General features: G+C 49.1%; 1 protein-coding gene across 3 annotated transcripts in view; it reads left to right on the top strand.

Moving 5' to 3' along the window:
* Positions 1-1007: 1007 nt before the first annotated feature.
* The window catches only part of LOC147113028 (TOG array regulator of axonemal microtubules protein 2-like), a 203889-nt gene continuing 190730 nt past the window's right edge, over positions 1008-14166 (top strand). For all 3 annotated transcript variants that reach the window (XM_085997898.1, XM_085997897.1, XM_085997900.1), the window contains exon 1: positions 1008-1162. In XM_085997898.1, the coding sequence (XP_085854024.1) occupies positions 1088-1162 (75 nt within the window). In that variant the 5' untranslated portion in view covers positions 1008-1087. The remainder of the gene's footprint in view (positions 1163-14166) is intronic.

The following is a 14166-nucleotide window of genomic DNA, read 5'->3' as shown; positions in this document are numbered from 1 at the left end:
ACTGCCTTCTGTGGTAGAGAATTCCACAGGTTCACCACTCTCTGGGTGAAGAAATTCCTCCTCATCTCTGTCCTAAATGACTTACCCCTTATCCTTAGACTGTGACCCCTGGTTCTGGACTCCCCGGACATCGGGAACATCCTTCCTGCATCTAGTCTGTCTGGTCCTGTTAGAATTTTATAAGTTTCAATGAGATCCCCTCTCATTCTTCTAAACTCTAGCCTTTAAATAGCGCTCCCCTAGTCCCTTTCCGACAGCATAACGTTCCCCTCAACCTGTCATTGCTAGCGGCAGGCGGTAAGGCAGGGGGCGCCACTCAATTTCCGGTCCAGGGCGCTAACGGGGCGTTGCGCACTCGAATGACGTCACGATCTGCCGGCGCAGGAGATCGTGGCGGTATTGTTTAGCGCCGCCACAAAATGTCCGCTCAATTTCGCGAGAGGCGCAGGTCTCGCCGCGCCCAGGCGCTAGTTGGTTAGCGCCCCACTTATCGCCCTCTTAAGGTGCTAACGGGTGGCGCTAGCAACTGAATTTCTCCCCCACTCTCTCTCACACTCACTCACACTCTTTCTGATACTCACACACACTCTCTCTCACACTCTCTCTCTCACACTCACACTCTCTCTGATATTCTCACACTCACTCACACAGCCCAGCTCCATAGATTGTTTCACTCTGGGTTGGTTCCTGAATCCCAGAGGGCAATGCTCCAGCCACTTATTATTTGGAATATTCCGGTCAATGATTGTCTACATACACAGCAATGGAAAACACCTGGTGACAGCAGAACAAAGGCTGCTCCATTAGTCGTCAGGTACACACATTGTTAACTACCCTTGTTTAATAATTATATGATCTGTTCTTCTTTCATACCTAACCCTTGCTACATTCTGAGAGCTTACTCTGATTCATGGTTGCTATGCAACGCTGTTTGTTCTGCACCTGTTCCTGTTTACTTTACCTTTACCTGACCATCTGGCTGCATTTTACAAAAGTTCTTTTCGCCCACACACAAGTGGCATGTGACGAGAGATCGAGCTTGGTGCGGAGCTGCCGAACTCTACTCTTTCTGGCCGGTTTAAACGGAATGAAAGAGGAATGTGAGGGGAGTGAAGTTTGCAAACTGCAAGAACAAATGATGGTGGAGCGGGGAGTGGCAGAGGTCAGTGTGAATGGAGTGTTTAAGGTAATTGAGTGTGGGAATAATTAGTTCTAATGTCCTGTGAGTTATAGCACAGAGGCTGTGAAACTTCACCGGTTACTTGTCTGAGGTGCCCCGTTGGCCATTTCAACAAGCAATTCTTATTTTCCTCTCTCTTTTTTCGGACAAGACGTTAAACCGAGGCCCCATCTGCCCTCTCAGGTGGACGTAAAAGATCCCACGGCACTGTTTCGAGGAAGAGCAGGGGTGTTCTCCCCAGCGTCCTGGCCAATATTTATCCCTCAACCAATTTCACTAAAACAGTTAATCTGGTCATGCCTGTGGGAGCTTGCTGTGCGCAAATTGGCTGCCACGTTTCCTACATTACAACAGCGGCTACACTTCAAAAAGTACTTCATTGGCTGTAAAATGCTTTGGGACCTCTGAAGATTATGATGGTTTAAATGTATAAATGAAACTTACTTAGTTAGTTACTTTCTTATCTCAGCACAGTTGGCAATATTCTTGCCTCTGGCTGAGAAGGTTGTCGTTAGAATAGCAAAATACTGCGGATGCTGGAAATCTGAAATAACAACAGAAAATGCTGGAAACACTCAGCAGGCCAGGCAGCATCCGTGGAGAGAGAAACAGAGTTAACGTTTCAGGTCGGAGACCCTTCTTCAGAACTGGTAAAAGTTGGAGATGTAACAGGTTTTAAGCAGGCGCTGAGGCAGTGAAAGGTGGGGTAGGGGAGGGGAGGAACTGAAGGGACGGTCTGTGCTAGAATGCAAGACAGGAGTGGTTAAGTGTTGCAAATGGGGATGGCAGAATTATAAACAGCTGCTGCCTGAAAAAATGGGAGGGGGTTATCGTCTGAAATTGTTGAACTCAATGTTGAGTCCAGAAGGCTGTAAAGTGCCCACTCGAAAGATGAGGTGCTGTTCCTCGAGCTTACGTTGAGCTTCATTGGAACAGTGTTGTAGTTAGAGTCTAGGCTGCCCGTTCACTGGAGTGGGAGGAGTGCATCATTGTCAGAGGAACTGTCCTTCAGGTGAGACTTGTAACCAAAGTCCCTTTTGATGTTCCGGTGATTTTGTTGAACAGAAAAGATCCTATGGTACTAATTCGAAGAAGAGCAGGGAGTTCTCCTGATGTCCTGGCCAACCAGTTCTTCCCTCAAATCAGTGCCATAAAATAGTAGATTAACTGGTCATTCATCTCATTACGGTTTGTGGGATGCTGCTGTCACAGAATGGCACCTGTGTTTGTCCACATATCTTAGGAATATATGAGCTGGCAGGACTGGAAAAGACTGTGAAATCCATCCCTAAAACAAATACCCCTCAATCGCCGCCCCCCCCATTAATCTATTCAATTTCTCCTTTAAATTTTTCACATTATCAGCTCCCCCCCCACCCCCCCCCCCCCACCCCCTGGACAGTCCAATCCACACCTTTATCATCCTCAGCACCTAGTAGTTAAATCTAAGCTGCCTGTGTACCTTCTCCCCAGCCGCTCCCCCTTCATATGGCTCTTCTCCCCCCCCCCCCCCCCCACCCCCCGTGGCTCGAGGGTTTATGGCAATTTCGAACATATCATATCACGGCAACATTAATTCATTGTGTGCAGCACTTGGAGATGTTTCAATGTTATATGGCACAAGGTAAAATTGCTGCTGATTGCTTGGGCCCTGGGCATCCCCTCTGGATTATGTTGCAGGGCAGGTTCTGCAGCACTGGAAAGATAACGGATCACACACACAGTTACCTTGAAGTTGCGATTTGTGACAGCTTCTGATGTAACTTCCTCAGAGGTCGGGGAAGGTCAACACAGACCGCTAAGTACAGCCACTTGCTTGGGCATTAGAGGCAGCTGAGGATGCCAGAAAAATTGCTGCCATCTGCTTCAGGTGGCCGTGCCTTCAGCCGTCTAGGCCCTAAGCTCTGGAATTCCCTGCCTAAACCTCTCCGCCTCGCTACCTCTCTCTCCTCCTTTAAGACGCTCTTTAAGACCTACCTCTTTGACCAAGCTTTTGGTCACCTGTCCTAATATCTCCTTATGTGGCTCGGTGTCAAATTTTGTCTGATTATGCCCCTGTGAAGCGCCTTGGGGCATTTTTACTAAGTTAAAGACGCTATATACATGCAAGTTGTTGTTGTTGATTGTGTTTATAAAACCACCAGACTTCCTCTGCAGGAACCGGTGAAGACCAGTATCTCCAGGAGGCTCTCAGAACCTCCAGAGACCACAACTACCACCTGGTTTACTTAACAGCCCCATCTCCGTAGTAAGAGAGCGGCACTGAGGCCTGGGGCTTCCTTTGACATCGGGCCCATCAGATTCAAATATGCAAAACCCAGCAGTGGAAACTGTTGTATGAACGCATTAAAGTATAGAACCAGGCAGACAGGCTTATAACTGTGATCTTTACTTTATTTGTAAAATGGCTGACTGCTGCTTTCCCGGGTAATTCCCATAATGCATTGCACATTACATTACTGTATTTATAGGACAAAGTCAGCATGGTTTTATGAAGGGGAAGTCATGTTTGACAAATTTGCTGGAGTTCTTTGAGGAAGTAACATATAGGGTGGATAAAGGGGAACCAGTGGACGTAGTGTATTTAGACTTCCAAAAGGCATTTGACAAGGTGCCACACAAAAGATTATTGCTTAAGATAAAAAATCACGGGATTGGGGGTAATATTCTGGCATGGATAGAGGATTGGCTATCTAACAGAAGGCAGAGAGTTGGGATAAATGGTTCATTCTCAGACTGGCAATCAGTAACTAGTGGTGTTCCGCAGGGGTCAGTGCTGGGTCCCCAACTCTTTACAATCAATATTAATGATTTGGAGGAGGGGACCGAGTGTAACATATCAAAGTTTGCAGATGATACTAAGATGGGAGGGAAAGTAGTGAGTGAGGAGGACATAAAAAACCTGCAAGGGGACATAGACAGGCTAAGTAAGTGGGCAGAGATTTGGCAGATGGAATACAATACTGGAAAGTGTGAGGTTATGCACTTTGGCAGGAAAAATCGTAGAGCAAGTTATTATCTTAATGGCAAGAAACTGGAAAGTACTGAAGTACAAAGGGATCTGGGGGTCCTGGTGCACGAAACTCAAAAGGTTAGTATGCAGGTGCAGCAAGTGATTAAGAAGGCCAATGGAATGTTGGCTTTCATTGCTAGGGGGATAGAATATAAAAATAGGGATGTATTGCTTCAGTTGTACAAGGTATTGGTGAGACCGCACCTGGAATACTGCGTACAGTTTTGGTGTCCATACTTAAGAAAGGACATACTTGCTCTCGAGTCAGTACAAAGAAGGTTCACTCGGTTAATCCCGGGGATGAGGGGATGGACATATGAGGAGAGGTTGAGTAGATTGGGACTCTACTCATTGGAGTTCAGAAGAATGAGAGGCGATCTTATTGAAACATATAAGATTGTGAAGGGGTTGGATCGGGTGGATGCGGGGAAGATGTTCCCGATGATGGGTGAAACTAGAACTAGGGGGCATAGTCTTAGAATAAGGGGCTGCTCTTTCAAAACTGAGATGAGGAGGAACTACTTCACTCAGAGGGTGGTAGGTCCATGGAATATGCTGCCCCAAAAAGCTGTAGAAGCTACATCATTACATAAATTTAAAACAGAAATAGATAGTTTCCTATAAGTAAAGGGAATTAAGGGTTACGGGAAGCGGGCAGGAATTTGGACATGAGTCTAGGTTCGGATCGGTCATGGCCCTGTGGGTAGCGGAGCGGGCCCAGGGGCCGTGTAGCCTGATCCTGCTCCTATTTCGTGTGTCTAATTCTGTTAGATTCAGGAGATGGTTCTGTGATAGTGGATTGGCGGTTAGGATCAGATCAGCCATGATCTTATTGAATGGCGGAGCAGGCTCGAGGGGCCGATTGGCCTACTCCTGCTCCTATTTCTTATGTTCTTATGTTCTTATGTTCTTTACTGGTGTTAAACTCGCACATTACATTACTGTATTGACTGGTGTCAAACTCGCAATCAATACACGACATCCCCCTTTTCCTTGGAAACAAACTTGCAGTTTACAAACAGTTGCTTACAATAACACTGCATAACTTATTTGATTTATAAACTTTTTACAAACTTGTGTCTTATCACACAACTAAATAATTCCCAGGTTTAAACATTTAACATCACCCATGCAGTTCTCGCACATTTTATGTTGTGACATAATCAGACAGTCTTTGGGGTTTTCTTTTAACTCTTTGAGGTCTGGCTGTATTGGGTATGTCTGACATGTTGGTGTCAGTGGGTATTGCCTGTGTCACAGTGGTATGTGTGTCAGGGTCTATTATACTGTCCTCAGTCTCTTGTGTTTCCTCCTGCTCATGGAGTGTCTCCTTTGGTCCATTGGTTCTGTATTTCTTCACAAACGTAGTGTTTCTCGAGTAGCGTGCTCCGTCTGGAGGTTCTACGACTACTTGACTCCCTGTTTTACTCAAAACTTTGTGCGGTGTGGCATTAAAAGGAGTGGTGAACTTGTCCACTTTGTCCTGCCGTACCAGCCCGTGTCGCCAACTTCCACCTCTGAGTATTGTGTTCTCCGCTGTTCATCTGCGTACAGTTTGGACTTGCCTTTTTGTTCTGCATCCCAGTCACGTACTTCCATGTCTGCGCGCGACTCTGTGATGTCTGTCAGCTTTCCTCTCATTTTCTGTTTAAAGAGCAGCTCTGCCGGGCTCTTTCCTGTCATGGCATGGTCAATGCTCCTGTACACAGTCACATATTTTCTAAGTTCACGTTTCCAATCTAGTCCTTCTGACTGAGCAATTCTGATTCTCTTCATCAGCGATGCATTCTGGCGCTCGACTTCTCCGTTAGCCTGAGCCCATTTTGCTGTCGTTTTCAGGTGTTTGATCCCGTTGTTTTCACAGTATTCTTTGAATAATTCAGATCTGAATTGGGGACCATTATCAGATTTGCAGGTGATTGGCAAACCATGACGGCTGAAGATTGACTCTAAACTATCAATAACCTTCTCTGTTGTTGTGGAGGTCATGATGTCATATTCATAGTAGCGACTATAATAATCAACTACCACAAGAATGGAGTGGTTGGATGGCAAGGCCCCCAGTAAGTCTATAGCTACATCCTGCCAGGGGCCCTCCGGTAATGGTGTTGGTCTCAATGGTTCAGGTGGGTCGGGTCTGGCTACTATCTGACAGCCGTGGCACGCTTTACAGTGTTTTTCAGCTGCCTTGTCCATGCCAGGCCACCAAACCTTGGTTCTGAGATGTTGCTTTGTTCCAACTATTCCCAAGTGTCCTTCATGTGCTAACACCAGGGCTCGTGCATGTAACACTGTGGGTAGCACGATGCGTGTTCCCCGAAGAACTAGGTACCCCACTACGCACAGCTCATTTGCAATTGCTGCATTGTGGCGAAGCCACCAAAGGACTCAGAGCGGTTGTACATAATTCCTTTAACAGCGATGTAGTTACTGTCTGTACCTGTACCCTTAATTGCACTGTTTGACTGTACAATGCCAGTTACCTTTACAGCACGTGATGACGTCATGCCATTAGTCACGTGATGCCCCAACGGTGGGAAGAACGTGATGACATCATGACGTCACTCTCCTGATCAGGGGATCAGACCTCGTGGAGTCCTCAGAGAGAATAGACCTGTTATTGATGTGTCCTAGCAGTTTCCAGTTTGAACTCGTTTGTTATCATTAAGTTCATTAATTTAATTATCTGAGTCGAACTCAGTCTTTTGATAGGAACCTCCGTTCCTACATTGGTGACCCCGACTTCTACAAACGATTTTCGTGGAAGATTCGACATTGACACGAACGCCGTCACGCTGAAACTGCCTCAGTTCTGGGAGCAACAACCAGACGCCTGGTTCATCCAGGCTGAAGCCCAGTTCGCCATCCGGAACATCAACGCGGATCAGACCCATTATTATTATTACGTGGTCTCCGCCCTCGACAGCGCAACTGCATCTCGGATCATCAGCCTCATCGGTAGTCCCCCTACTGACAGCAAGTACGATGCAATTAAGGCGCGGTTGCTTCAGGTTTTCGGGCTATCAAAGTCGGAGCGTGCTCGCCGGCTCATCACACTGTCCGGTCTTGGGGACTCCAAACCGTCCGAGCTCATGAGCCAAATGCTCACGCTCTTGGGTGCTGAACCGGAATGTTTCATCTTCCGGGAGCTTTTCCTCTACCAACTGCCTGAACAGGTTCAGGCTGCCCTGGCCAGCTCCGACATTACAGACTGCACCAAGCTTGTGGCCGAAGCCGATAAGATTTTCACGGTTACCCAGCAGTGTTGTGCGGCTACGAGGCGCCCACCCCCCACAGACATGGTCCCGGCTTCTCCTACAGTGGGCTGGTGCTCCTACCACACCCGTTTTGGCGCGAAAGCACGATGCTGCCGTTCCCCCTGCAATTTTTCGCCCAAAAAAAACCAAGAAGGCGCAGGTGGCGTCCCTGGCGACGGATGACCAAATCTAACAGGCGTTCCGCAGTGGCGATGGCCATCGGTTCTACGGGGAAACTCCTCTATATCACCGATTCCCTCTCGGGCCGCCGTTTCCTTTGTGACACCGGGGCGCAGTGTAACATTCTACCTGCGTCGAAGCTCGACACGCAGACTGGGAACCTCGGTTTTTCCCTCGTAGCGGCTAATGGCGCAGCTATTCGAACGTTCCAAAAGCGGCGGGTTGAAGTCTGTTTCGGCGGTCAGCGCTTCTTTTGGGATTTCGTCACAGCTACAGTCTCACAGGCTATCCTGGGGCAGATTTTCTGTGTGCCAACAGCCTGCTAGTCGATGTCCGACACTGCCGGCTGATCAACGCGGCCACTTTCCACTCGATCCCGTGTTTCCACGGTACCTCCGTGGCCCGTTCCATTGCCTGTGCTTTTCCTCCTCCAGATGATTTCACGCGGCTCCTCGGGGAGTTTCCGGAGCTGACAAGGCCCACCTTCTCCTCTTCAGCGACGAAACATGGTGTTGAACATCACATCACCACTACTGGCTCCCCGGTTTATGCATGGGCTAGAAGGCTCGAACCCAGCAAGCTTGCAGCTGCGAAGGCGGAGTTCGCCACAATGGAGTGGCTCGGCATCATTAGGCAATCGAACAGTCCCTGGTCTTCGCCTCTCCACATCGTGGCGAAACCAGGCGGCGGCTGGCGGCCATGCGGTGACTACCGACGCCTCAACGACGCCACCACTCCGGATCGGTACCCGATCCTGCATATCCAGGACTTCTCGGCCCACTTGGCGGGAAATACTATCTTCTCTAAAGTCGACCTCGTCCGTGGATATCACCAGGATCCAGTGCACCCACAAGACGTTCTGAAAACCGCGGTCATCACCCCATTTGACCTCTTTGAGTTCCTGCGGATGCCGTTTGGCTTAAAGAACGCAGCACAGGCATTTCAGTGTTTAATGGACTCCGTCCTACGGGACCTGCGTTTCCTTTTTGTCTACCTGGATAACATACTCATCGCCAGTGCCAGCAAGGAGGAGCACATCTCCCATTTGCGTTCCCTCTTTATGCGCCTCAGCCAGCACGGGTTAATCATCAACCCGGCCAAGTGTCAGTTTGGCCTACAACAAATCAACTTCCTGGGACACCGCATAACATCGGACGGCGCCGTCCCTTTGGTGACAAAGGTTGAGGCGGTTACTTCTTTCCCGCAGCCGTCGACAGTCAAGGCTTTGCAGGAGTTCCTGGGTATTATGTCCGTGTATAATTGAGACACGGACTGCAGGAGTTGATTATAACAAGTCTTTACTGAATGGAGACAACCTGGTAACTGAAACTACAGAAGCCTGCTAGGGCCTTTTATACAGGGGTGGTCACTGCCGGTACTGCAGTCTGAGACCAGTTATTCCCTTAAAGGTGCATACACAACAATTCCTCCCCTTTTAGATAAACAGTACATAACATTCATTTAACAACTAAATAATAACTAATTACAATTACAATTACGGTTGTTAGATACATTGGTTGAAGTTAAGCAATTATAAGTTCAGTCTTTGAGGAGGCTTCCTGATTCTGTATGGATAACGCCTCTTTGGGATATCAGGTTCTTCTGGCAAGGTTGAGTCGGGATCAATGTCGTTGTTTGGTTCCTCTGCTTCCAATATCACCGATTCTGCGGTAGATGCAATTGGTACTTCGGTTTCATCGCCAGGTGTATCAGATCGTGGTGTGGAGTTGACGTTTTCCAGTGACTCTAGAATCTGGTCAGCATGGCGTCTTACAATGCTCTCTCCAACGTCCACGGTATACATTAGAGGTCCTTGCCGTGTACAGATCGTTCCTGGCTGCCATTTCTCTGTGCGGTAGTCCCGGGCCAAAACTGGTTGACCTATCTTAAAACTCCTGGTCGGCCTTTCATTCATATTCTGAAACTGCCTGTTCTCCACATCTCTTCTGACGTTTGGCTTAACCAAATCCAAGCGGCATCGTAGTCTTCGATTGAAGAACATCATGGCTGGAGTTTGGTTGGTAACCGCATGTGTCGCATTCCGGTAGGCAAACAAGAAGTTATCCACCTTGTGTTGTAGGGGTATATCTTCATTACACATTGCCTTGATAGCCTTCTTGAATGTTTGAACAAACCCCTCGGCCAATCCATTAGTGGCTGGATGATATGGGGCGGATGTGTAATGCTTAACACCATTGTTCTTTAAGAACCTCCGGAACTCTTCAGACACAAACTGTGGTCCATTGTCAGAGCAAATCTGTTCAGGCAGCCCATTCCTGGCGAATATGGTTCGTAAGACTGTGATAGTTTTTTCTGTGGTGGTTGAGGACATTTTTATTACCTCTGGCCACTTTGAATGTGCATCCACCGCAATTAAAAACATCAAGTCCATAAAGGGACCAGCAAAATCAATGTGCACCCTTTGCCGTGGAGATGAGGGCCACTCCCATGGATGTGGAGGGGCTTGTGGTGGGGCGTTTTGGACCTTCTGGCATCCTGTACAGCTCTTGGTCATCTCTTCGATTTCTCTCTCGATTCCCGGCCACCACACAAACGCTCTGGCTAAGTTCTTCATTTTTACCCCTCCCAGATGACACTCATGAAGCTCATTGAGCACTCTATCCTTCAATTTGGGTGGAATTACTACTCTGGATCCACACATCAAGGTTCCTCTGCACACTGACAGCTGTTCTCTTCTCTGCGAGAATGCTGGCAGCAGTGGTTCGCCATGTGCTGGCCGTCCCTTCACCATTAAATCATAGACCCAGGAGAGTGTCGGGTCATTTCGTGTTTCCTTTTCTATGTTTGCATTCGTCACAGGGAGATATTCGACTATAGTCGAGTGGAATAACTCCACTGGATCCACTGCCAGTTCTTCTTCCACCGTCGGCAACGATAGGCGCGACAATCCATCAGCATTCCCATGCTGTTTAGTTCCTTTGTACTCGATGTCATATTGGTGTGCCCCTAGGAAAAGGGACCACCTCTGTAGCCGTTGTATTCGACAGGCACTTTTATTTTTCCTCTGGGGTATACTTTTTGCCCTGTATACGTCCTCAAGACAATGGATGTCTCTCTCAAGGGTATGTGTGAGAATAGCCGCTCGTAGTCTTGTCGATTCATGACGGTTAGAGCTGATCCTGTATCCAATTCCATTTTGACTTGGGACCCTGCTATCGTGAGGGTGACCCAAATGGTTCGGTGATCCTCTTTTGCGATTACGTTGTGAAGTTTGAGACAGCTTAGTCTCTTGTTCCCGGATTCACTATCGCTCATCTGGTCTTCGGAACTACTGTCCGTCATCTTTTGTACTCTCCTGTACGGTTCCTTAGTAGCCTTTTTGTTGTCATTAGTCTTCTTCCCAGACCTGCAAACTCGTGCAATGTGTCCCATCTTTCCGCATTGCCTGCATATTTTGTCCTTGGACCAGCAGTCCTTCTGGTCATGGTTTGTTCTGCCACAGCGATAACATTTTGCAAATCCCCGTGTCATTTCGTGGGTGCCGTATTCCTGTGGCTTTTGTTGTATTTCCGCAGCTCCCCTTGCTGCTGCTTCGTACGATACTGCCACGCTGAAAGCCTTATCTAGCGTCAGCTCTTTCTCTGAGAGTAACCTCTTCTGGGTTCCTTCACTCAGGAGTCCACAGACAAATTTGTCCCGTAAGGTATCTGCCAGTCCTGCTCCGAACTGGCAGTGCTTTGATAGCTTGCGTAGTTCCGTAGGGTAATCAGCATTGCTCTCATTTTTATGCTGATTTCTCCTGTGGAATTTAAATCTTTCTGCTATCAGCAGCGGTGTAGGATAGCAACAATTTCATTAAAACTCTTTGCCTTCTGTTTGGCTGGAGTAATCAGGTCCCGCAATAGGCCGTACGTTCTTGCACCCATTAAATTTAGCAATACCGATGCCTTTTTCTCATCGGCTATTTCGTTTGCCTCGCAATATACCTCGACTCTTTCCACATACGTGGTCCAGTCTTCTATTGCATTATCGAAGGCAGTGATACCGCCAGTCTTTGGCATCTTGAAAATCTAAGATGGCGCCTTCCGCGCTTTGCCTTCGTCCCCGATGGATCAAAATAGCGCCTCCCGCGCTTTTCCTTCTTCCCCGCCGAGTTAAGATGGCGCCTCCCGCGCTTTCCCGCCACTGCTGCTGCTGCCAACGCTGTTGCTGGCGATTATATTTATTTTACTATCCTGTAATGGCGACGCCCTATGGTCTTCGCGCCTCCCCGATTGCTGCTGCCAACGCCGCTCTCCGCGGTATTTTTATTTTTCTATCGCGCTTCAATATTTGCTCCGTTAATTGAAGAACCGTTCCCGTCGTGGAGCGGACCCTCTGGGACACTTCCCTCCCTCTTCTTAGGTCCGAACGCTGCTCGGCTTTGAAGCACCGGCCGCGCCCTGTGTGCTCCACCCTCTCTCTCTCTCTTTGCTTCCCGACTCGCTGCCCGGCCCCGTTGCAGAGCCACCCGATCGAGCTCTAGCCCGCCGCAGCCCAGGAAGGATCAGTGCACTACCTGCCACCAGCCCGATTAGCTGTTAAACCACAGACTGGAGAACCAAGCCTGGCTCTCGACAGTCTCTCCTGCACTTTTCAATTCGATGATTTGGAGGGCGGTTGCCCACGGTCGACGCCCGTTTCTCGAGTTTCTTTGGATTATTTTTTTTTTTTCTTTCTTCTGGCATTCGACCTTCAATAACGTCGTCTGAGGTGCTGCCGAGTTGCAGGTAAGTTCGTTTCTTACTCGTCGCCAATATTATGTCCGTGTATAATTGAGACACGGACTGCAGGAGTTGATTATAACAAGTCTTTACTGAATGGAGACAACCTGGAAACTACAGAAGCCTGCTAGAGCCTTTTATACAGGGGTGGTCACTGCCGGTACTGCAGTCTGAAACCAGTTATTCCCTTAAAGGTACATACACAACACTGGGGATGGTCAACTTCTACCACCGTTTCGTTCCCAAGGCGGCTCAACTCATGCAACCTTTGTTCGGGGCCCTCAAGGGCAAGTCCGGTAAAGAGCCAATCAGCTGGACAGCTGAAATGATCCAGGCATTCGGTGACACCAAGAATGCTTTGGCCAACTCAACCATGCTGGCACACCCACTTCCAGGTGCTACCATCGCCCTTACCACCGACGCGTCAGCAATGGGTCAACAGCACGTGGCAACCGCTGGCGTTTTTCAGCCGTCAATTGCGAACAAATGAGAAAAAGTACAGCACCTTCGATAGGGAACTACTGGCCCTTTTCCTCGCCATTCGCCATTTCCGGTTTTTATTGGAGGAGCGCCCCTTCACGGCTTTTGTCGACCACAAACCCCTTACGTTCCCCATGGCCAAGACCACCGAACTGTGGTCCGCTCGTCAACAACGTCACTTGATGTTCATTTCCAAATTTACTACGGACATTCAACATGTGTCTGGTAAGGACAACCTGGTGGCAGATTGCCTCTCCCGTGCGACGGTCCACGTGGTGCACCTGGGGATCGACTACGCCCTCATGGCGAAAGATCAGGTTTCGGATTCGGAGGTCCAATCATATCGAACCGTTCCCTCCAGCTTCCAAGCGACCGACGTCGTCTTCCAGGATGCAGGTGCCACGCTCCTTTGAGACGTTTCCATGGGAGTCCCTCGTCCCATAGTGCCAGTCAAATGGCACCGGAAGGTTTTTGATGCCATACATGGGTTGTCGCACCCAGGGATGAAGGCTTCGCAACGGCTTATGTCAGCCAAGTTCATCTGGAAGGGGATGCACATCGATGTCCGTGACTGGGCTAATCCTGCGTCGTATGCCAGAAGGCCAAAGTCCAGCATCATGTCAAGGCTCCAGTAGCTGCGTTCATTGTTCCGGAGCGTCGTTTCGACCACGTGCATGTGGACCTTGTGGGGCCGCTTCCGCCTTCTCAAGGTTATACTCATCTCCTTACCATAGTGGACCACACCACTAGGTGGCCAGAGGCAATTCCTTTGGTTTCCACCACGTCGGCAGACATCGCTAGAGCTTTCATCTCCTGTTGGGTCGCCCGTTTTGGAGTACCGGCGGACATTTCCTCTGACCGCGGGCCGCAGTTTTCCTCAGATCTTTGGAATGCTGTGGCTCAGGGGCTCAGTACCAAGCTTCATCGCACCACCGCCTACCATCCTCAGGCAAACGGCCTTTGCGAGCGATTCCACAGGTCGCTTAAAGCCTCTCTGCGGGCCAGTCTTCAAGGCACAGGATGGGTGGACAGACTCCCATGGGTCCTGTTGGGTCTCCGTACGGCGCCCAAAGATGATCTACAATCATCTTCAGCTGAACTCGTCTATGGCCAGCCGCTCCGGGTGCCAGGAGATTTCCTCCCTTCGGCCACAGAGCCATGGTCTGCCTCCCGGCAACTTGTTCGCCACCAAGAAGCAGCCAGATGCTTTGCCCCGATCCCTACGTCCAATCACGGTTTGCAGACCTCTTACGTGCCACCGGGACTGAAGACTGCGGAGTATGTATTCATCCGACACGACGCTCACCGCGATCCGCTCAAGCCTCCTTACAC

This window comes from Somniosus microcephalus, chromosome 9, assembly GCF_052327205.1.
Source record: "Somniosus microcephalus isolate GS21.2 chromosome 9, FLI_Smic_1.0, whole genome shotgun sequence".
NCBI classification, from domain to species: domain Eukaryota; kingdom Metazoa; phylum Chordata; class Chondrichthyes; order Squaliformes; family Somniosidae; genus Somniosus; species Somniosus microcephalus.
Note: the sequence above shows the minus strand (reverse complement) of the source record. Positions and strands in the feature narration are given on the sequence as shown.